Below are 24283 nucleotides of genomic sequence, written 5' to 3'. Positions count from 1 at the left end.
ACTGATTCGCCATACTGGGCCCTACGAGTTACTTCAAAGAGATAGAGTGGGCGTGTAGTACCATCATCAGGCTGTGTAGAACGGCAACTATTTGCTTTAAATAAATATACTTTAGATTGCTGAGTGGTGTCGTGGGTGTGACCGTTCGTTTCCTAAGAGGTTCATAGATTGAGACCTTGCCGTCCTGGCTGAGCAAAGTCACGTCTATGCTGCAAATAAATGCTACTATCCTACTAATATTATAAATGCGAAAGTTTGTGAATATGTGTGTGATGTTTGTTACTCTGTCACGCAAATACTACTGAACCGATTTCGATGAAATTTGGTATGTAGGTAGCTTAAGACCCAGAATAACACATAGGGTACTTTACGAAGATCCCTAGGAATCGGGATTTACACAGGTAGGGTTGCCACGCGGACGAGGTTACGGGTGGCCTCTTGAAATAAATAATTACTAGCTTTAATCATCGCGAAAATACTATAACAAACTTTTTGCGCTATTAATAGGAGTGGTGGATTAAGTTTATCCTTATAAGAGGATATCCTTGTCCAGCAGTAAGATGAGTCAATAAAACCGAAAACAATACCACAATAACTTGTAACGGTAACTGTTTATCTAGAAATTCATCACTAAAAGGTCGAAAGTGTTAAGTTATTTCCAGGAAATGAGCGTCTGTCTATTATGATCATATAATGCGCAAGTTACAAAAACATTGTAAACAGTTTGTAATAAATTTCACATGTCTCTTATTATCTTTAACAATCTTGTAGATGAGTATCTGCTATGAATGAGCGGGTTTTCCTATGGTTTGTTTATTACTCGTACTATCGAAACGATTGTTGCCAAAGATACTATGTAGTATGACTTTACATAAGTTGAAGGCTGGTACAATTACGATTCAAGTTTCAGCAAATAGCTTGTTACCTTTATAAATTAGTATTTATAGCACATTCTAAGAATCTCCACGAACGTAGAATATTTTCCAGGAAAGTGTACCTATACCTACTACTAGGTATTCTAGGTAAGGAAGAACGTCTGGAAAACTAGATTTCTAGACCATTGTATACTTTGCAAAGCGAAAAATATTATTAAATTAAACAGTGGTCAGAGTTACGGCTTTATTTTTCTAAAATTGTTTGCGCGCTAGGCAACACAAAGTTGCCCATCTGTTCCCTTATTTATCAGTATGTGTGACATTCGCGTTCGACACTCAAGTACCCAGGAAACGTCTGATAGAATCAATTACGGAATTTCAGGGACGCATCGTGTCAAATCAAAGACAAATAGCTATCTCAAGACCAAGTGATATACGAAATTTGGAACACAGTAGACGGAAGAATGTGGGTCAGATATTAAAACTAACGCCAATCAGTATATCAGCCCAGCCTTTCTTCTAACTTTGTTGGAGTCAGCTTCCAGTCTCACCGGATGCAGCTGGATACTAGTATTTTACATGGAGCGACTGCCTATCGGTCCCCCACAACCCAGTTATAACACGATACCCTTCGGTAAGACTGGTTGTTAGATTTTCAAACTTAATTCTAACTACTGTTGACGACTGTCAGAGGTCTTCGAAAATGACACCCGGTAGCCACAATTTAACGTACCTTCCGAAACACAGAGGAACTCGATATGTATAAGATGGTCACCCATCCACAGAAAAACCTCGGCAAGCGTAGCTTAACCTCAGAGATCGATCAGCGCTGCTTTTGTTAACTAAGCCACGAGCTCCTCACACGCCTATCAGTAATAAACTGTTTTTATAGCATCGAACATGCTAAAAAGCGCAAGATACCGGGTCATATAAGCAGTAGATTTATTCAATGACCTATATATTCAGGATCATGTTTCCTGTTGCAACGTTTTCCTTTCGTGCGTCCAGGCCTTTAGAAGTTATATATAAAGCTGGTTTAGCTACTGCATAATCAAGTCGGTGGTTTATACGGTGAAGCGCGGATATTCTGCTGATATACAAATAGGATTATGCTACTGTAGCATTGCTTAATCTTGTAGACGATCTAAGAGTTGATGTTATAAATTGTTAGGAGGTTTGAGCATTCGATTCCCTGGAGGGGAGAAGTTCGCGACGGATAAAGTGGCCATGACATGAGCTTCAAGATACGTCAATTAGAACTAAATTGAAGTTCTGCTCTTATGTTAACCTTGCCCTAAAATTTTACCGTCTCATTTTTTAGCATCTGTTTTCTATCTCTCTCTTCTTTCTAAAAATCAACCAGTGTTTTTAATTTCTACATAAGAATCCCCCAATTTCACCCTTTTGTTACACCGATCCATCAATTAAGGGCTACATGATTTAACGAAAATGATTAAAACACGACATATTCAGCTCGTTATTAATCATTTATGTTAATGAGTCTGATAGGAGGTGTGAGCGAAACGCCGTTTCATTTTCCGGCTGATTGAAAATTCGGCTTAAGGGAAAAAAGAACAGCATGTTTTTTTTAACTTTGTATGTATGTATTTCGTATGGTTAGTGGTCAACCTAGTGTAAAAGTTGTTCAAGCCGCCCGAGAGGCCTTTGACGTGGCATAACGACTGTTATCTTAGTAGACAATACCCGGGACCGACTTTTTACGTGCCCTCCGAAGCACGGAGACACCCAGTTCAAATACCACTATGCGGTCACCCATCTTTGGAATGACTGCGCCAACGTTTGCTTAACCCACAGATCATTTACCGACCGGTGAGCGCAACTGACTACGAGCGCTTTAACTTTGCCTTACCTACAAAAAAAAACGGTATATGACAACTGGAAATTTTCTTCATACTTTTATCCCCAGTTGTCACCTCGGGGGACAGAATTAGAGGGGACCGCTGGGAGTATACCATAAAACGTCATATTTTTAAAAAAAACTTAGTCAAAATTAAAGAAAATATTTGCATTGTTTTAAGATTAATTTTAATTACGATGATTATACGGTGTTATTTAAGTCGATTCATAGTGATGTAAATAGAGTTATAACGGATGTTGATGTTTGGATTCCCTTTGAGAATATTTGTGTGATTCACACATGGTATGTATACTAGTGCACGTGTTTTTAATGCTTGATAACTTCTTTGGTTATATTAGGTCGGGGAAAAGTCTTTTCGCATTATAGTATGTATGAACTTGTAATAAAATCTTTTCTCTACACAAAGAGCTTGATATTTGGGTACCTCACGAGCTCACTGAAAGAAACCTAATAAACCGTGTACTTATTTGTGATTCTTAAAGCCAAAGAGATTTTATTACAAGTTCATACATACTATAATGCGAAAAGACTTCTTCCCCGAACTAATAGAAACTATTCTGATATAGGAGTAGTGAATGGCTTTAAGTATCCATTTGAAAACCATTCGAAGTCACTGTACATTTACTTAATTCTTAATTATTTTATGAATAAAAACATGCTCGTAGATTACTATACGTTTTATTATCTACTATCTTTAACCCTGAACCAGATTTTTGGCAATATTGTACTAAGAAGGCATTAGCATGATAACGTATGCGAATATTTACTGAGGTTATTACATCCGAAGTTCGTGCACGGCAGTGTACTGCCAAGTTTCGAAAACAATGACTTTATTTGTGTTAACACAAAGGAATAGCTGTAACATTACATACTAACAAAACACACTTCAGCACGTTGAATTTAATACACTTTCTGTTAGTTTATTTTGTTTATGCTTGTTTAAGTTGATGTCTGCGAGTATGTATAAGCAAAAGATTTATAGTAACAAAAGACCTTTAATTAGAAACCCGTGACTGCATACTAGACTTTTAAATGATTTTGCCTATATTTCGAAGTGCACGCATTGTCCATCATTAAGATCTACGTACTACCAAAGCTTGGACACTACTGCAACGATTAACTTCACAAAAAAAGAGCATTTTAGGGGTTATGCCACTTAACTCCAAATCCATTGTTCTCTAAACTTTAACATCCCATACATTATTTCCACTTTGACTCCAAAGCAATAAAAAAAAATAATTTACAGATAGAAATATTTCCCTACATCAATTCCACTTAACTCCAAAAGAGTTTTTGTAGAGTCAGCAGCAAAAATTATATCTTGACGATATTTTGGTGTAAGCCCATATACCAAACGTCCTAGTAATTTTTCACAAACCAGTAATTTTGATTTAAGTTATTATAATTAGGTTAGTCAGTTCATCGTCCTCAAAAACGAACACCGTAGGATCAAAAGTGCTATCCTGGTGAAAAGATTGAAAGTCAAGGACGGGATTAAGCTGTTATATTAGAATAAAGTTCTAAATAAAAATTAAATTTCTTACTTAGCTAAGTTAACATAAAATAAATAGTGCAGGTTTTAATGTTTAAGATATAAGTTTTTTAGATATAAGTTGTCGGAGTACACGCGCTGTTCGCTTCGATGTTCTTATAATTTTAGATTTTTTTTTTGATTTTTCAAGTGATGTTTACTACGTAATAAGATTGGATGTTCAATATTATAATTATTCAGGGCCTGACCATGCCTGCGCGTAGTGCAGCGACTCGAACTGCTCCCTCTGCGTCCATGTCATCCGTATGGCTAAATATTTTATGCTGCTGACTCTACTTCTGCTGATTTCTTGGAGTTAAAGTGGAATGAATTATATTTAAATAAAATATTTATTAAAACTGTTTTGGAGTTAAAGTGGAACGTTTTTTTGGAGTTAAGTGGAATAACCCCATTTTAGTCCAGCACAGCAACACGACAGACCGGCAAAACAAAACATGAAAACAAAATCTTTTAACTACAATACAGAGAGTGAATTAGTGCCCTTAATTAACCGAAAGTAAATATTGTAGTCATAAAACCGGCGGGACAGTTGGAAAAACTGCAAAAACAAAGTAAATACGTCCCTTGGACTGACATTGGGCCATTTTGTTGGCATAACACGCGAGAAATGACACACGAAGCGGTCGTTTAGACGGGAATTAGGACGAGTTCTGAAGAGTACGCGCATTCATGGCGGAGTAGTGATGTATGTTCAGACTAGGGTTATTGGGACATGAATTTGTGATAACTTGGAAAGCTTGGCGTTGCTGTAAATAGCGATTCGAGCGATTCATATTGTTAAGTGTTCAGTAGTGCAATTTTCTACATTCAGTACTGACGAGTATCGAGAGTTTGACATTTAACTAGTACTGCCAAATTAATTATTACGGAGACCGGTAGAGGCGCTAAACACATTTTCGTGTAAAATTTCTCGATAGCTGGCCGGTTGTCGTTGGTGGACATTAGTAGACAATCGATCTACGGTTTTCAATGAACATTTTTTTGAGACCATTTTCGAAACAATTTTGGATAACTTGGCTCTATATTGCATCGAGTGACCAATGCCAGCTAGATATAGTTAACGATTTGAAACACTACCGATTGCTCTAAATTAAAATTTCTATGACTCAAAGTTATTAATTAATTGTCAATAACGTCACTGTGCGTTAGCATTGACTTAAGGACTTGTTGCAACATATTGTAATGACCAGTAGAAACAACGCTTGACAAGGGAAACAGTAAATTTTCCTGAACGCCGCTGTGAATTTAATTAGCAGTAAATTAAGACACGACACTACATAAAATACAAGAGTTTTCCTTTTAAGCAATATTTTGTAAGGGACAAAAAATAATTGTGTAAAGGGTTTGTTTCCCTTCCTATGAAGGCTTAGATCTATATCATCATACGAATCGAATTATAGTTATGTCAGTTGCCTTTTAGTCTTGTGTTTTTCACAATTCAGGTGAGATGGGAGACAAATGCCTTATCCAATATAAAATAAAAAAAGGGTTTTAAAAAATAAATTAGTATACAATATTATATACTATAAAAATAAATGCCTCTAACAATTACAATAGCGTATCATATAGTATTTTCAGAGACAAAGAATTCAAAAGTTACAAGATTGTATCGCGGCCTGACATTTTATATATGAACGAGCACATAGACACTAGATGTTGGCAGCGTTGAAAAGCTTGCGGAAACGGAACACAACACAAAGGGACGCCGAGCAAAAAGCAGAGGACACATACCACTTTAAACGGCGTTTAGCGTCAAAAGCGCTTACCTTCTTTCAGAGCTACTTATATGAAACTAGCGTAATACTGCATTACAATTAGTTAATGCTTGCTACTAAACTGGTTTTCACACGACATCACAGTTACTTTGCGTTGTGTGTGATTCTTGTTCAACGTACTGATTAGGGCGAATTGGAAAAAAAAAGGAAGCCTAAGCCCAGCTTAGTAGATGGACACTCCAAGGCTTAGAGACAAAAATAAATCTTATTATACTAAGACTTATGTAATGAGAAAAGATGAGTAAAGTTTAGATCGTTTCCCAAGCATGTAAGCTTCATTTTCAAATTCGAAGTATATGAAACTTTCTTGATATATTCTTTGAAATCTTCTGACAGCAGTTATACAAGCTCCTACTGTTTCGGAAATACAAAAGGTAATGACAAGGAACTCCAGGCTCTCTAACAGAAAAGGTAACAAAGTTCGCACATGTTGTTAAAACATCTCTAAACGTTAAACTCTTGCCTAACATTTTAAGTTGTTATTACCAAAATACTGCAACACAGTGGCTAAACAGCCCACAATCTTTTACTGCGGAACATTGAACCCGCTCATAGAATGTTTAGTAACACATTACGGCTGGAATATTTGGCAAGCGTGGTCGAACAACATAATTGTTACAAAGACCCGGGGTATAACCGCGCTGTGACCTGAACGAGGCATAATTATACGTCATTTACGTAATTTTGAGTATAATTATCAACATTTTCCTATGATTTCTAAAAGGTATAGATATGAATTGTTCAGAAAGTTTCTGGATTCGACCAAATATTGGCCAAACGTTTGTATTTCTTTAAAATTAATTTATTACACCCTGAGTACTGGGATTTGTAGTTAAAAATACAAAGTTCCAGCCAGTCGGATTGAATCACGCCGTAAAATAAACCGGATTTGGTCATTTCGTGTGCAGTTAGCCTACGTCCTAGATTAGCATATAGAGTACTTTTCACCCGTTGAAAATGCACGGCCCCGAGAGTGCAGCACAAAGGGAATACCGTACACTCTAAAACTGTTTGAAAAACGTCATTACGTAGAGAGGAAAATGCTTCAATCAATTAGCGTTTATTATGAGTTTTACAATCACCTATTGTCTGATGTGACGACACATATTTCTTAAGCCATTCTAATAAAAATGCAGGCAATAGCAGACATGCTTTAACTAGGAACGACTTATCTTCAAAACAAATATCATTTGCGGTAAAAGAATCCCGCAGAGGATTTAAGTAGAGGTCCCCAATGGAAGAACTTAGGTAGTTTTATAGACATTTTTATTTTATATAAGCTTGATAATTTATTGGCTGGTAATCTATACTTTACTTACACGTCAGTAATGACAGTTATTGAAAGTATAGGCTGTTGAGAAAATACCTTTCATTAACAAAATTATAGTGAGAGCAAACTGGACCTGGCAGCGGCAGACACGACCAATGCAAGTAGCCGTTTTAAATTGCATTTCGTTCGTCCACTTTATAATACGGTTTTTGTAGTGAACAAAAAAAACAAGAATGTCGTGTTATGTTTTTGAAATTACGAATATTCGAAACTAAAATATAATTTACTAAAGAAACAACATCAAAATAATAATAAATATTTGAAAAAATATTGATTTGTTCGACCTTGGGCGCTAAGGACGGTCTTATCCACTTTAGCGTCAATTATTTAGCTATCTACGCTATAGTAAGCAATGCGGCATAGCGATTATTGTCATTTGCCTTGAAAAAAACAATGATAGCATCGAGATGTTGAACTAAATTGCTTTGTTTCTGAACGTGAGACGATCCTCGTTTTTATAAACTGTAGGAAGATCTTAGATGTATTGACAACATCTTTGTAATGTTTATGTAACGTTTTCTCCTGCATATTTTGAAATAAGGACTGCAAAAGTGTCCGTTTTTGAGCAACTGCACTATAACTGCGTGATTATTAATGCCAGGATCATTGATTGTATTTAATTTTGTAACTTAAGATTGTAACAATCGCCACTATTAATTTAAATATTTTTTTTTTTTTTATGTTCTGTATGACAAAATGTATGGATATGAATGAGGCAAGGCAATTTCGTAAGGATCTTACCAAGTGGCGTTCTTTGGTCTCTGCCTAAGTGCCTATGGGAAAAAGGCCTGATAAATATTATTTTTGTATGTATGTAAAAATATTTCAGTATTTTTTTATTGAGAATCGATTTGACTCCTACATGAATAGTTGTCTCTTTAGATCGTTAAACAATCCCTTGTCTACAAAATCGTCACAAATTACCTTACCTACGTCACAGAAACGAATCGTATAAACTTGTACCCGTTTGGTGACGCACGGAGCCCAACCCAGCTCAATAACTCAGGTAAGACTTGCCCCCAGTTACGTAGGACCTAGTGTAATTAGCGAAATGTACCTTTACGGGAATACCGGTACATATTTTAAGCTGCTGGCATCATTGGCTTTACATTGCCGTTGCTACTTCAGGACGCACATAATTTTACATACTAAATAGTGTGAAGCTTCAATGTACTGCATGCTATAAATTCTAATTTCCATATCTCCTTTAGACCGAACATATACATCAGTATTAGCTGAAAAATAGAGACGTAATACGATAATTACGTGTGTAGGTGGCATCTACATTTCACTATTCCATGTATGTATTCCACACAAGATGGATATGGGAGAACACAGCCAGGGTGGACCAATAGTTCGTAATAACAATAGAGTAGCTATAGGTTTAAATAGGGAAGTCTTTGTCCAGCAGTGGGACACTAACCTAGACTAAAGAAAAAAAGATAGCTTCCTGAAGTATTTTTTACTACTTTTGGCTATATTCTTCAAACAACGTATTAACCACTGGCATGCTTCCATGGGAACTTATTCGTATTATAATTAAAAAAACATTTGCAACAATATTTCTATATTTAGTGCTGGCAGCACAGTGTTCGCGTCGTCGAGTGACGAGCATAATTATTTTTTATGACGGAGAAAATGTGCAACGGACACGGAAATATTGCAGCCCGTGACAAATCGCATCTCGCTCTTATTACAAAATATGTCGTTTGTCGGGTAAACTACTAGTACGATAAGAAGGCTATCATGGTACGGACATGTCATGAGAAGAGAAGAAAGCCATGTTACGAGACGATGAATATTAATGTAAGCGAACATATAAGTAGAGGAGGACCAAAAAAGAGATGGATGGATTGTGTGAAAGAAGATATGAACAAGAAAGAGGTGGTGACAGAGTTGACGGCTAAAAGGAATGAGTGGAAGAGGAAAACATGTTGTGCCGACCCCACCTAGCATGGGACAATGGTATAGAACATATATTTATAATGATAAAGAACTTAGAAGTATGTTTGTTAGTTTTCACCTTAATTGAAATAGATGGTTAAATTCACCAGCGGTAATGGATTACCTTATTGATTTTGAGTTAGACGTAGTTATGTATACCTAACTTATAAACTTGAGTCCAATAGACATGTAGTGGTGTAAAAAATAGTTAATACACACACACACATATGTACTTACATACATACATAGATACTTCACGCCTACTTCCTATAGGGGTAGCCAGAGACTAGAGAACATGATAATTACTACTAAATACCAGTTATTTTAAAAATCGATAGTACAATAACCTACAGGTTATTTGACGTACGTGCCCGCCATATTGGATTATGTTATGACGTCATAAAATATGACTTTCTATACGAATTAAGATACATTGGTTTAACCGCATTGACCGTTTTAATTCGATGTAGGTTACCGTAGCTATACATATATTTACGAAACAGAAACACCCTTTTTTAACTTCGTCTTCGTGAAGTAATAAAATCTACGCATTGATAAGTCGATGGGCGCTTATAATTTCTATAATAGCGTAATAACTAACATGTACTTTACGATCACCATTTAAAAACCATACTTTTTAACTTCTTTAGTAAAGAGCGGTGGATTAAAAGCCTATAATGGTTCAATCACACGCCACCAACAAAATTTACTTCAATCGACATTCGAAAAATATTTTTCGTAAAATCAATGCACAAATCTGTCATGTCTATAGTGGTATTACACATTTTTGTGGCTTTCGAGTCCCGTGGCGTTGTGAAAAGCCATTTTCGGGCGTTTCCCCTCGGAAAATGGTGTCCCTTGGCGAACATGAAAAATGACATCCGGGAGAACCCTTCGCGGTGGAAATGAGCGCTTCTCACGTGACCCACTGTGCGGCTTCCACAAAGGGTTGGTTTCGCATAAATTTCACCAAAACTGCTAGCTTTACCTGAACTGAATAGTTTGTCAAAGTTTGAATTGACACGTTCGAAGGTAGTTTCTTGACCGGCAATATTTTACCGTGTGCATATTTATTGCTAGTTTAAAAACGTACGGTTTTGCTATAAATCAAGTCACTTCCGACTTGCACATTGAACTTATAATAGAAGTAATTCGTTATGCGTTCCATATGGAGGTAAAAACAGCATTATCAAGATTAAAAGCCAACAAACTTGTAGCATTCGTCGCTCGTTAAAATTACAATAATTGTAGAGAAATATTTAATATAAGAGTAAATATTTGTTTTAAAAGGAATACCTGCTGTTGGAAGTTATGACAAACTATGCTTTGGTGCTGCTTGTTCCTATCAAAGTAAAGGTTTCTGAAGGCACTGCTGGGAACGAAAAGGTTGTAAAGAAGGTAAAGTACCTAGGATCGTTGAGTTAGTTATTCTGCTAGTTGTCGGAAATCTTAAGCAGGTTTCGTTCAGTCTATGTTCGCCACGATATACTTTTACTAAACAAAGTGTTGCTCTCTTCAAACACCTTAAAGAATCAGATGCACGAAGAAAGATTTCTTTCCAAATACCGGTAGTTCCGAGCTCAAAAACCGAGAATTTCAAGCAATAAATGTTATAAATGACCCGTGATCGACGGGTGAACGGCGTTAGTGTGTATCAGAACTTATTTACATACAGATGGAACGTGCGGTTCAGCCTCTAGGTCACTGGGTCTACACGATTATAAGTGGCTTAAGCGTGCTTTATTAGTCCGCCATTGATTTCTACTACTTCAATAATACGTGCTAAGCTGTTTAGCATTCGTATAACAACCGTTCATTATATTCGCCGAGGTGTATAATTAATAGTCATTAGAATTTTGTGACGTGTGTCACAATTACCGTACATTACAATTTGTTTGAGCTATATTCAATGCTAATTTAGTTTTTTAGGTGTGATTCATTATATGAAGTTTGAATATAGCCAAAATATTTCTTCCTGTCTAGTATTTGTGGGACTTGGGGCTATTTTTCCGATGTTGGCGACAAATCGCTTCATAAAACAAATACGATATCGACAAAGTCATAACATTTTACTCCTACCAGATTAATCATAACAAATGAACGAAGTCTAGTCTAGCTCGTATTATCAAGCTGACAAAGTTCTACCTACGAAGAATACATAAAACGCCCACATACATTATAATAAAGGGAAAAATATTTTCTTTATTCACGTAATAGGTGAGCATGTAATAACGCCAGCTTAGCGGCAAGGCTAAGGAGGCGAAGACATACGCAATGCTTTGTAAGTCGGTAAGGAGATTAGGAGCGCTATCACCACGCATCTCGACATTGATCGTTTTAGAAGTTCAAGCTAATTTTCTCACGGAACACAAAGGATTTTGAGGCCAAAAAGGCGGTAATTGCATGGCGATTGTCGTTAGGTTGGCAAGAGTCTCTGTGTGCTGGTTTACGAGCGTGCTATTTGCGACACGTGGCCGTGCAATAACCTTTGAGAGCCGACTGCGACTATTGCATAGTGCAACAAACTTGAGGGTCCCTCGGAGCGCGGTATGCCGTCTTCACATACATACTACACTCACCGGCACGGAAACTTGGCCACATACGAATTTGGCGATATTTTTTATATTATTAAATTTTTATTACTAAATCAATGGTAGATTGATTGATTAAGTGTTTGTTAGGATATTTAAAGTGGTAATGAAAAGATTAACTCACCAATAATAAAGTTTTTAAGTTTTTTACTTTCACGAAAAAAAGTTTCATCACTTTCCACAAAAACAAAAACACTGTAACTGGAAACTAAGCGAAATGTCTTTAAAGTTTTTACATTTTAGTATAGTGTGTTTCCTCCTCGCGCCCTTATAACCGCTTGCATCCGATCAGGCATGCTTTGAATGATGTTTCTGACGTCAACTTGCGGTATACTGTTCCAAGCGGATACTGCTGCACTTCGAAGTTCGTTTAAAGTTAGGGGAGGGTTGGATACCGACTTAATCTTTCTTTTAAGCATATCCCAGATATGCTCTATTGAATTTAGGTCTGGGCTTCGCGCTGGCCATATCAGTTTTTGAATACCGACCTCTTCCAGGTATTCTTCAACGCAATTTGCGACGTGGGGGCGTGCATTATCGTGCATTAATCTGAATTGCTCGTGTCCAATGAATCCGGAATAAGGCACAACATGTTCCTGAAGAACCTCCTCGATGTATCGCACAGCTGTAAGGCGATTATCGACAACAACCAGCTCCGTGCGTGCATCGGAACTAATGCCTCCCCAAACCATTATTGAGCCTCCATAAAAACTCACTGTTTGTGTGGTGGTGATTGGTAGAAATCGCTCTCCTCTTCTTCTCCACACTCGTTCCCGACCGTCAGGAGCACGTAAAGCTATCCTACACTCATCTGTGAACAATACGTTTGCCCATTGCTCATGCGTCCAGTTAGCGTGTTCTCGAGCGAAGCGAAGTCGAGCTACTCGGTGTTGTCTGAGGAGTTGTGGACCTCGCGCTGGCCTACGAGCTTTTAAATTAACTTCCTCCATTCGTCTTCTCACCGTACGCTCACTCACATTCACACCTCTTGAAATTTGAAGTCGCTGGCGTATCTCAACTGCGGTGAGGTAGCGGTTTCTCAGAATTTCTAAGATAATAAAGCGATCGTCTCGAGCCGATGTGCACCTTTGGCCTCCACTACCTGGTCTGCGGGTGTGCCCGCCCGTCTCTCGGTATCGTTTCAGGGCATACTGCATTGATGACCGAGGTACATTAAGTGCAGCAGCAACTTCACTCTGTGACATACCTTGGTCAATCAGTGCTACAGCTTGTGCAACTTTTGCAGGTGTTAGGGGCATCCTTTATTATTTAAAAGCACGCCTACTTACGAAATAACAAACAGGAAATCACAAAAGTAAAAAAATGTAACAGAAAACCTTCAACATCACACAAAATCAAACTTGCAACTTAGTCGCTCAAATGACCCGAACCAACTAAAGCTCAGAACTAACGTCATAGTGCACTCAATCGTTATGAATTACCCTCTTGAGCTGAAGTAAACATTTTTTTGACCTACCTGCACTACAAACCGTCAACTGAAACACTTAAAATTTTTGTTATCGCGAGATAAGTGATTGGCCAAGATTCCGTGCCGCTGAGTGTACATACGTGCGCGCTTACATAGTTCCGTTTTCATTGCAGTCGCACCTATATTACATACTTGTGGGTATGTACGACGAACAGATGGCAAAGCGCATACCATGACTTTTCATTCAAAGTTAAGACGAGATTCTGCCTTATTGCATAGCGTTATCTTCTTAAAGTAATACGACAAAATGTTTAAAAATAACAACTTAAGTGACTACTTCATCACAATACGAATGTATAATATAACAGTAACAAGAAACACGTAAGTACAGACGCTAAGAAAGAAGCTCTATTACAATTCCTTTGACGCAAACAACTAATAAAATCGATTGTCCTTGTAACTTAATTTTTCGATTCATTAGCCGCGGAGACAAAAACAGAGGAGTTCGTTTGTCGCAAATTGAGAAAGTCAACAAACTTACTGAGGGACCGCCTTCTAGTTGATAAAAGAGCAATAAAATCTCTCAGTCATATTTATAAATTGAATTCTGATATTACGAATCAAACTCATTACATACACTTTTTCATCCTTTTGTAAAACAACTAGTGAAAAGGGAGTAAGAAGGTTCCCGAATTCCTCGTATTCTCAGCTTCATAGCTATTATCTTTACGACATAAGATAACATCACTTATTCCATCTACCATAGGTAATCGTGACGTCATTACACTGTCAAGTTTCAAATCAAATAAATGGTCCCTTACCTTTGATGGGTGGTAGTTTCACCAGCTCCTGGTTGTGGTTATGAACGTTGAACCTGCTGGAGCCATGCCTTCTTGGCTGGCCGTTCCAGCCGGGAGGTCTGGGGGCATCAGCGGCGCGTGGGACGATCGCCGCTGGCGGTGGAGGCCCTGAAGCCAGGGATGATAACTGCTTCTCTGGACGAGTCTGCTGGGAAAAGAAATAGAATCGTGAGGACTTTCTTTCAATTATTTTTAATATGATTTGAAATCTTCTGTGACATACGACTCTCTGAAGTTATTTCTTATTAGAACAAATAATTATTTCTTATTTAAAACCGGCCCACAGCCATTTCATCACAAGTACTGTTAAACTAATAACAAAAGCGATTTAGAGGACATATGCTCAAGATCTTCCAAGTTATGTGACACAAATGTGAATAAAGCATAATTTATTACTAAAAATGTTTGCCAGAATTCACAACCAATCGTGTTCGCTCTGAAAACATGCATTCTCGCCTCATCATGACATGATTTATGATTACATTGAACGGAATTGAAATGCGTGCGGCTAAGTGAGTTGCAACCCGTTCCCGTGTCTCACTCGGAGCAAAGATATTGCTGCTAAGTTATAACAAACCTTGTAGAATACAAGTACGTGATGGCCGTTCTAAGAAGGCATTTGAAAATTCTTTGAATAGAGAAATATCTCTGTAAGAAAAGGAATTGTAGAAAATATTTTCTACTTCTGGCACGTAGCTAACTCACAAATATGCTTTAAAGAAACTTTTAGTTACGTGTTTGAACTAATTAATCCCGAGAGCTTTAAAATAGTTTATCTTCTACAGCCAGAATTGCGTGAGTAATTCTATTGTTAATTAGCCTCAAACAAATGAGGGTAAGGACTAGCCGGGTTTGTGTTTCTATTTCTAGGAGTAACATTCGTCTCTGCGTTGATAATAATTTATGATAAAAAGTTAGCTTGTGAACAAAGTTACATTGCAGTAGATTCATTTTACAAAAAAATTACGAACGAAACATCAAATAGCTCGACGTATTGTTAAAGGAAACCAAAAAACCAGTACATCTATATGCCGTACAATATTGCTTTCAGAATTCAGAGCGTTATTAAATTTTCCGTCGAAATTAAAAGCCTTTGTAGATTATTGAAGAAAAATTCCATTGGTTTTATTTGGTTTCCTTTGTGTCTTCGTGGCCTGTTGAGTTAGAGATTCAATTATGTCTGGTGTTCAAAAGAATTTCTTTAAATAAGCTCACCGTATAGGTACTCTTCATTAATTAACTTACAAGTACATATGTGAGTATGTAAATAGTAGGTTGAGAGACTAAGCACTCATGCGATAATCCAGAACTCACAATTAGGTATGGCGAAACACAGAAAAGCACGATTGTGTCATACATTTATTGGAATAGCAACATAAAAGACAGTATTTCTGATAAAATTGTTGACGCATAATGTTGTTTCGTGGAATTTCTTACTCTGACATGTCTTGAAGCATCCCTAGCTCTACACTATAAATGCAAGGCGAGTAGAAAACAGGAATGCGTTGCGTTGAAATGTTGATTGTGCTATTTGCCCTTGGTGAAGCCAAGGTTGCCATTGAAAGAAAAATCGAGGCTTCGACTTAATACCAACACAAATAGTTTAGTTTTGACCTAGCACACGGTCAAGTTTAATTGCTAATTGGTGCGTTAAGGCCAGGGGTAATGCCTAAACCGGCTTTTATGTAATCGTTCTACTAATATTTAATTTATTAATATATTTTTCCTCTTGTCCAGAAGATCCTTGATCGGATATTTCAAAAGATAAAAAACAACTCTAAAATGTTAGTTTCTCCAGTGTGCCCTATGAATGACAATAGGCTATCAAATAGCCAACAATAGACCAACAATCCCTACAAAAATGTAGATAAGTAAGCATCTACACTAAAAGGAAGTTCGCCACGTCACTCCGTTATTTTGCTCCAAGCAGCGAGTAACATAGCACTTATCTACTAAATAGGTCACAACATACGGTTACCTACATCTCAGTAGGTATACCCTCAACGCCTGTCTATATAGGTTACGTCAGGACGTGTTTTAACGACCCACACTTAAGTCCCTTCGCACGACGTCACACATTTTCTTACAATGGTGGCTCATGCATTTATAAAATGTCACCCTTAGTTCTCAGATGCAGATACATTTATTTTGTCAGGAACAGATGATTAAACGTAAGGTACGAGCATGCTAGTAGTCCTATTTACATTTCATATAGCGGCATGAAAAGGAGACCCAAACAAAGAAATTGAAAACTTGTTAATTTGTATACAAGACCAATTTACTCCCAAATAAATCTTAAATTTTGAACTGATTATGATGAAAACAGAACAATCTTAGTAGAAGCATCAAAATCAAACATTCAATTGTTATCAGAATTTTCTTAGAAAAGATTCCAAAGGGTTCTTATTGTGTGCGACGTCGCTAAACTGCGCGGCGATGAGTGCAGGCAACGAGTGGACTCAATGTCAATGCTGCTATTGACAAACATAAGGAACGGTCGCGAGTGCTGGGCTATATACTTATATACAATACATACTCGTATAAAACAGATGTCCTCAATTTCTACTAGAATGTTCTTAAAACTATGTTTGTATGGCACAAATGTACAGACGCTGCTCTTAAGTATTCTACAAGAAGTTTATTTTAAAAATCAGACATTTTAAAAGCATTATGTCAGCGGTATTGGAGAAGAATAAACATGCAGTATTTCAAAATTCGACAACAAACATTGCGGTACACAAACTTAGGAATCTGAATTTACCACAGTACTTGTTATGCAAGCCCACCCAAGGCACTCCTTTCAAAAGCGATCCGTGCCAATTTATTACCCACTAACCATCGAAATACATGTCTCAAATATAGACTGCAAAAAAATTTTCAAAACATGTATGACGTGCATTAGTGCTTAAAGTATCAAGACTGTTTAAAACAGAACGGAGAGAGATTCTTAATACTTTGGCAGTGTAAGATAGTCTGCCAAATCCTGAGTGCTACCAAACATGCCAAGCGTATGATACGTTTGGAAACATCGCCTAGTTTGTGCCAGATATTCTTACACTTAGGAGATAAGATCTGCTTATGGCAGTGAAAATTTTATGAGTGCAAGATATATACAAGTTCACTGTCTTATGCCTGAACAACAACGTGTTAGGAGATATTTACGCGTTTTCATAAGAGGTTATGTATGGATCTAATAATACCAAGACACGAGGAATGCTCACGAATGCACAATAACAAAGGAACAGGGACATAAAATATAAAAAAAACAACTGCCATACAAAAAAAATCCTATGCTTTCATGTTACGAAGTTTAAATTCTGGTGCTACAATATTGCATTTTTGACCAGAATGTTTCCGTACGCAAGCTGCGTCGCAAAACGAATCCTGTTCCCCGATTAACTTTGTTATTGTCTTGTCCTATTATTTACGAGGAAAGTTTCACTTGTTAATTGAATAAGCAGTCACACGAACGAATATAAAAACTTTCCTTTTCCTATCATAAGTAAACATCGCAAAACACGTTGAAATCAACAACATCAAAGCGAACAACACTCGTAAACTGGTTGATAAAAAACGTTAAATTAAATTAGCGCGTACAGATGCAGTGGTCAGCAATAAGGATAAGAATCATAAATACTTCTATCTGGACGGCACCAATCTGACTGGTGTGAATTAACATTTAAAAATGAAGCTTGAAATGCAGAATTTGTAGATGCAATGCAGTGGGCGCGATCCGACGGACGTATAAATGCGAGAATCGATATTGTAAATAACACGGTTCTGGAAAACACTGGTACGAACGTGTATTTATAGAGGAATTATTTACAGGACATATTACGCCAAGGTTTATTGACAATGATCGATGCAAACTGGCTAATCTGTATTCTGCGGCAACGTGTCATCGATCAGGTAATGACAACTAGCGGTGGAGCATGACTGCAGCTTTTATATTTTGATGTAGGTATATCCCCGTGGTAATGACCGGTATTTTTGCTGCTAATTGGTCGCTTGTAGTTTGGGAACGAATATTATATTAAAAGAAATAGTCAACTGTCGAAGTCAGTAATACACATCCAGAGAACAATAAAGGATTCCTTCTGTACCGAAATAATTAAATTCTCTGCGAACAGTTAAGTCGAACGGAATTCGACGCCAAAGAAAGCGTCGGGGAAAGCAAGCGAGAATATTATCGAGTAAATAAAAACCTACAAAGGCCCCGTCCTTTACAAATGTACTGGTGATTGTCGAAATCGATTGCTCCAAAATAATTTATTAGAGACGTGGGAGGTACCGGCTGAAACAATCTATAGTCCAATCAGATTCAATGTCAAGGCTGCGGTGTAAGTACGCAATCAATATGAGTCTAGTTCGATAACTTTATGGCTAGGTACGTATTGCTGAGTAAAGGTGTAGATTTATTTACAGTAAAACACGTGCGATCATAAAATTCTCGCGTAATGTGTGTATCATGTTGCATCCCGAACGGATTTAGCGAGTTTTGTAAACTTTTGCACCTGATTTGTGGATTTGTTTTTCGCGGACAATCTGTGGCCTAACTTTCCACATACTAGAGGAGACCTGTGCCAAATAGTGAGGCAGCACTATGCAGAATATAAAATGTATTTATTACCCCGATTCCAGTGAAAATGTGTCGCATTTATTGAAGTAAATATGCAGTCAGTTATTAGTTGTCAATGAATTGATCACTGCAAATTGGATGTGTCAGAGGGGAATGTCAGAGCGCTTATTTATGGCGTGTTGAAATGTGCCTACCAATGCTTCTAAAGAGACATAAAATCTACACAATAGCATCGAAATAATCAATATGCTTTGACGTATATTTCAGTAGAACATAAGTAGCTTGGGATTTTTGGGTAGACAATACATACGAAAGGAACACAAAATATTGTGTGGTTGGACTCGAGCGGTAATTCATTAATTGAACCAATTAGGTATATCATAGCGTTTTACGACCAAAATATTTTTAGGACCTCAATTCGTTTGGCAAACATCATCCGTACTCATATTTTCTACACGTTTTGATTAAAATCTAGAAGTATTTTGATGATCGATGTCATGTCACGAAAGGTTAAAAACGATCTTAAACATTTCCTCATAAATAAAGTACGAAGCACAATATTCTAATATTCCAAACCTTTCGCTACAAAAGTTATAATTGTGATACCGCAAGAAACTCTCAGGCTGATAAGATCTGACGTTTCTTTGGAGCGAAGTAGGTACGTGTGGTCGATAGCCGGCTGCTGTCTTGTTGGCTCACTGAATCGAAAGACGCCTCTTATCGCCAGCTTTATTGTACAGTTATTGTGTGAAGCTACTTTATGAAGACTTCAAATGGCGTCATAAATCTTGTTGTGCCAATAACTTAGTGCTCTAGTAGCTATAAGTTGATACAGGTGGGGAAATGTAACAGATTGACGGAGAGAGGAAATTAAATGGTGGTTTAATGGATCGATATTGTTGGTTTTCGTCTCCAAAACTGTCTGCAGTCGATAGTTGAAGGAATTAGTAAGAATATGTATCATCGCAGATATTTATTTTGACTAAAAAATTAATATACACGTGGCAATAAAACCGAAAATAGTGTTAATATTAATTAACATAAGCCAGATATATCGTCAATCAGACCGTTAATCGAAAACAGTTTGCATAATTATTCGCAAACTATAACAAAATCACAAAATATGCTCGTGTCATTAATTTATTCATGTTTATACTTAAATTCGAATACGATACCATATTATATTATGTTTGGTCAACACTTAGCCAACATTGGTTTCAAATGTACACAATAAACGTGTACAATGTACATGTTTGCACATTGCTGTCACTTTCGTGCCAGCGTAATTCGATCGCGTAGATGAAACTCGACCTTTAATATGAATCCCTTTTAATATGGACGAGAAAGCGTGTATGTACATATGTCTGTGGCGCAGTTTTGTTTAAATTAATTTGATCAGTACTGGTTTGAGCCGGATATCTTTTTCTTTACTTTGATTTTGAAAACCTGAAATATATTATGGCCTGGTTTAAACGGGTTTCAAGAAACTTATATAAAATAACCTTACAGGAGGATAATGTGTAGGTATTGAAGTATAATAACAAACTATTATCCTTAATTGTTAAAACCTATTGGCTGCTAGTTGAAGCTCTACGAGCACTTCAGCTTGCTCAATTCTAACTATTCAGCACGAAATACCGAACGGAGTTGCTCAAATTGAGCAGCCAATTTCGCGCCCGTCAACCCAGTGTCCAATTTAAGCTACTACGTTCTACACTTACGAGCTGAACGTGTCTGTATGGGACTTAGAATAGCAGAGCTCTAACGAATGAAGGACGACGAGATAAATGGTGTATTTGTACAGGTGGCCACCGAACTCAGTATTGATGTGCCCTTGCAATAAACACAACAATAGGGTCAACGATCGTCTGCTTTGTACTGAATTCTGATTAAGTTCCCACAAAAATGTCCCTAGAATACCTCCAATATTGACATCTTCATTCGTAAAAATTGCATTCAACAACGCCACCTGAACGTAACCGCATTCTAGAACAAGTTTTATCGAATGATTTGAGGATATTTCACAGAGAAAGTAAACAAGTTAAATTGAATAACTGCTAATAAGACAGTATAAATCAAAATATTTTCTACAAAATCTATTTCGGAATTGTAATAGCAACTGTCCGATTGATTGAAAAAAAGTGGTTTGAGTGAAATGTGCCGTTGTATGTTAAGTAAAATGGTAACACGGCAGACTGCCACGCCGGTGACGTAGATAAACCACCGTTACACATAGACTTATAGCGATATAAAATATTATAAATGTATTAGGAATTCCAGACGTAGCCCACTTTATGACCAAAAACTTCGCTAACTTGTTTTCTTTGCTTCTATTTTAGCAGAATCAATTTGTGTTTTTTGGCGGGTCACTTTATAAAGTAGTCTTATGACAGTATGAAAGTTAATTAATTTGGTATAATCCATACTATGTTGTTTTGGGTATCGAGTTGTGTTCATTATAGCGTTGAAATGCACGCATGTTATAGGTATGTGGATTGGATAGGCAGCTGTCACTTTCAGTACCCTCATACCATTCTGACAAGTGATTGACGTTCTTATTGGGGTGCAAGACAACGCACCGTGAAAATAACTAGCTAGTACTCAACGGTACCGAATCGGCAATATTTTTGCGGATTGGAACAAGTCTTACCGTAACAGGAGATCGATTCCGGCGCCTCCGGAACATAGAAGACAAAGTATGGGTGGTGAGGTTAGCCGAGGAGGCGGCCGACACCAACATTTTCCACACAAAACACTATCACAAGCACTGAAACCGGTACATTCCTTTTCACTTTCAACTATGCACTAAACTATTAATATTTTTGTATGAGTCTGGCGGCCGTGAAGCTCCACAAAACATGCACACAGACGAACTAAAGCACACTGAAGACGTTTGCGATTCAAAGAACAATAAACTTTTACTATTATGCCACATAAAAAGTTTCACTGCGGTGCCGACTGTGCTCGGTAGCTCGTATTTTGCGAGAAACGACAAAACCTATAACTTTTCTTCGTTTGGTCAAAACACGAACTTTCTCTGCAAGTTTACCATACGCGAGTCATATCGGTGCACTGATATATTATGTCAACGTATCAGGAAAAATGCAACCAAATGTGAAAGTAAACAAGACAATTTTAAGAGCAAATATTTAAAGCCGTCTTAAATCGATATCAAAGAGCACTAGATTGAAAACTTTTTGCACAGTTTTCCTGGAAAGCGTCAAGGCTTAAAACCTCGTTAGTTAGACGATCCGGCGGGAGTAACTCGATCCGGGGCGCGCAATCTACTGCATAAATTAACTTTGTAACCTTCTTGGTCGCTGAACTTTTTTTAGAGTACTTTATTGCTTTTATCTCGTATATGTTATGTTGTTAACTTCGCAGCAATAAATTCGGATATCAAGGTGCAATTAACTTCGCGGTACATGTAGTTTGTGCAAGATTTAGACGTGATTTACAGCAGAACGGCAATAAATATGGTAGCACTTTTAGATACAGACGTAAAACTAATTTAGCTGATGTGCGCGTGTATACAGAAACGTTCACGACGTACGACTACACAGGAATCTGGTTTCTAAATGGTATTGTCGAATTACAGTCGATTTCCAACGATTTACAGTAAAATTGGCGCAACTAAGGTTACGTTATAGTTAGCAAATGCCGATGTACCGCGATGACCCGATTGCATGCGTATTCGCGAGTTGCTAGGAAAAAAAAGAATAATGCTTTTTTACATACTTAATGTAATTGACTTATAAAAGGAAACACGTGTACTCACGACGCAAACAGTCCGTAGCTGACAGTTTGCTGTCTGACCTGAGTATTGATTATAGTGACCTGACGATGCTTAGGTGTAAACACGTGTCTCTGCACTCGTTCAGCAAATAAATCTAATTTAATCTTTATTAGAATTATTTGTAACAAAGACAGTAAACGTGGTTATTGACCAAATGACCCCATGTCAGTAAAGGACGTAGTCGTGTGATAGAGGTATCAAAGAACAAACATTTCGTTACATTTAGTTAGCGAAGTGAGTACGTGAACAAACTCTCATTATTATCAGTTAGTTGAGTTTATTCTCAGAGGCTGTCTGAAGCAGGTTTGTTTGTTGTGGAAATGTGAACAAAAGGCCAGGCAATATTAATAGATATAATGGAGGAAAGGCTTCACAGTTCTAGGAACGTGTGTTGTATTACATAACTAATAAGGACGGTAGACTATCTCGTTTAATTATCTTTCTTATTAATAAGCAAAAAAGACAACATTAATACAGGAAAATATTGTTACTATAAATGAGAAAGTGAATTTGTTCTTCTTTTACTTGGAAATATAAGCTACTTTTTACAGCGCTCGGATGGAACTGTATCATCATACAATGGGTTATATTTAACACTAATGAACATTTTTATAATTATATCACTGTCTTTATGCCGTCCAATTCATGAAAATAGACGAGACACTACTTATTTTTCACTTGGGAAATATGCATTGCAGATGCATTCTGTTAAAAATGTGGATTTTCAATAAACCTTTTGTTAATTATAATCAATTCTATAGTCACTCGGAGACAGGTTTTGTTATCAAGCATCCATAACAAAGGATCAATTCTCATAATTAAATATTTTCAAAATACTCCGATATAGATGCGATCGAAGCCAATACTAAAAAAAAGTTGCGTGGATTAAACTAAACTTAACATTTTTAACCCCCGACGCAAGAGGGGTGTTATAGTCTGTCGTTTGAGACAAATAGTAGTACAATAATTCCTGTAGTTGCTTAAATCAACAGATACACTACAATTGGCATTTCTCCGAGTGAATTACAGTAATTGGTTTGTGAAGCGAACACATCTAGTGCATTAAACGTATCGCTTGCTGTTGTAGCTCTTAAACAATTAGTAGCGTTTGATGGATGGTCTTTGATATAGGTTTTCCACTCGGTGGAGTGGATAATAGAATGCAGCCAGCGGCTAAGAGCTCGGTGGGTGGAAGATATGGGGAAATTTGTACAACTTTCATATAGTTCAGGTCCTTGACAAGATGTATGGATGTGAATGAAGCATAGGAAGCTTGTAGAGATCGGAAAAGAGGTCAAATTATGTAAGTTTAATAGAGCTTTGCTTAGGCCCTTATTTATTTGATAGACTAGTATCAACTGGAAAGCACTGTTTATTTAAGGTTTATTTTAGTATATCAAATGTGTTCCTTTAAACAGTGTCTCTAAGTTCATCTGATCGCCATCACGATTTTTGTTAATGACAATTAAGAAGGCGGGGAATAACCAAAATAAATAAATCCTTAAACTAAAATACGTATGAACAGAATCGCGCTTATTATTAAATTTCTTAATCGAAAGATATTATATCAAAATAAAGTAATGACATATAATATTCATAATATTGCTAGTCATGTTTGACACGTCAACACGACAATAATAGAAATCTAAGTACATATAGTTTTGAATAAACAA

At 37.0% G+C, this 24283-nt stretch overlaps 1 protein-coding gene across 8 annotated transcripts in view; it reads right to left on the bottom strand.

Moving 5' to 3' along the window:
- LOC142981258 (serine/threonine-protein phosphatase 2A 56 kDa regulatory subunit gamma isoform-like) overlaps positions 1 to 24283 on the bottom strand; it is a 61855-nt gene that overhangs the window by 29203 nt on the left and 8369 nt on the right. For 3 of the 8 annotated variants that reach the window (XM_076127046.1, XM_076127047.1, XM_076127048.1), the window contains one exon: positions 14197 to 14380. In XM_076127046.1, the coding sequence (XP_075983161.1) occupies positions 14197 to 14380 (184 nt within the window). Of the gene's footprint in view, positions 1 to 14196; positions 14384 to 21464; positions 22389 to 24283 lie in introns of those variants that run through there. The other 5 variants (XM_076127041.1, XM_076127042.1, XM_076127043.1 and 2 more) reach the window with 5 other exon arrangements.

This window comes from Anticarsia gemmatalis, chromosome 19 (genome assembly GCF_050436995.1).
Source record: "Anticarsia gemmatalis isolate Benzon Research Colony breed Stoneville strain chromosome 19, ilAntGemm2 primary, whole genome shotgun sequence".
In the NCBI taxonomy this organism is placed as follows: domain Eukaryota; kingdom Metazoa; phylum Arthropoda; class Insecta; order Lepidoptera; family Erebidae; genus Anticarsia; species Anticarsia gemmatalis.
This window is presented reverse-complemented; position numbering and strand designations above follow the sequence as displayed.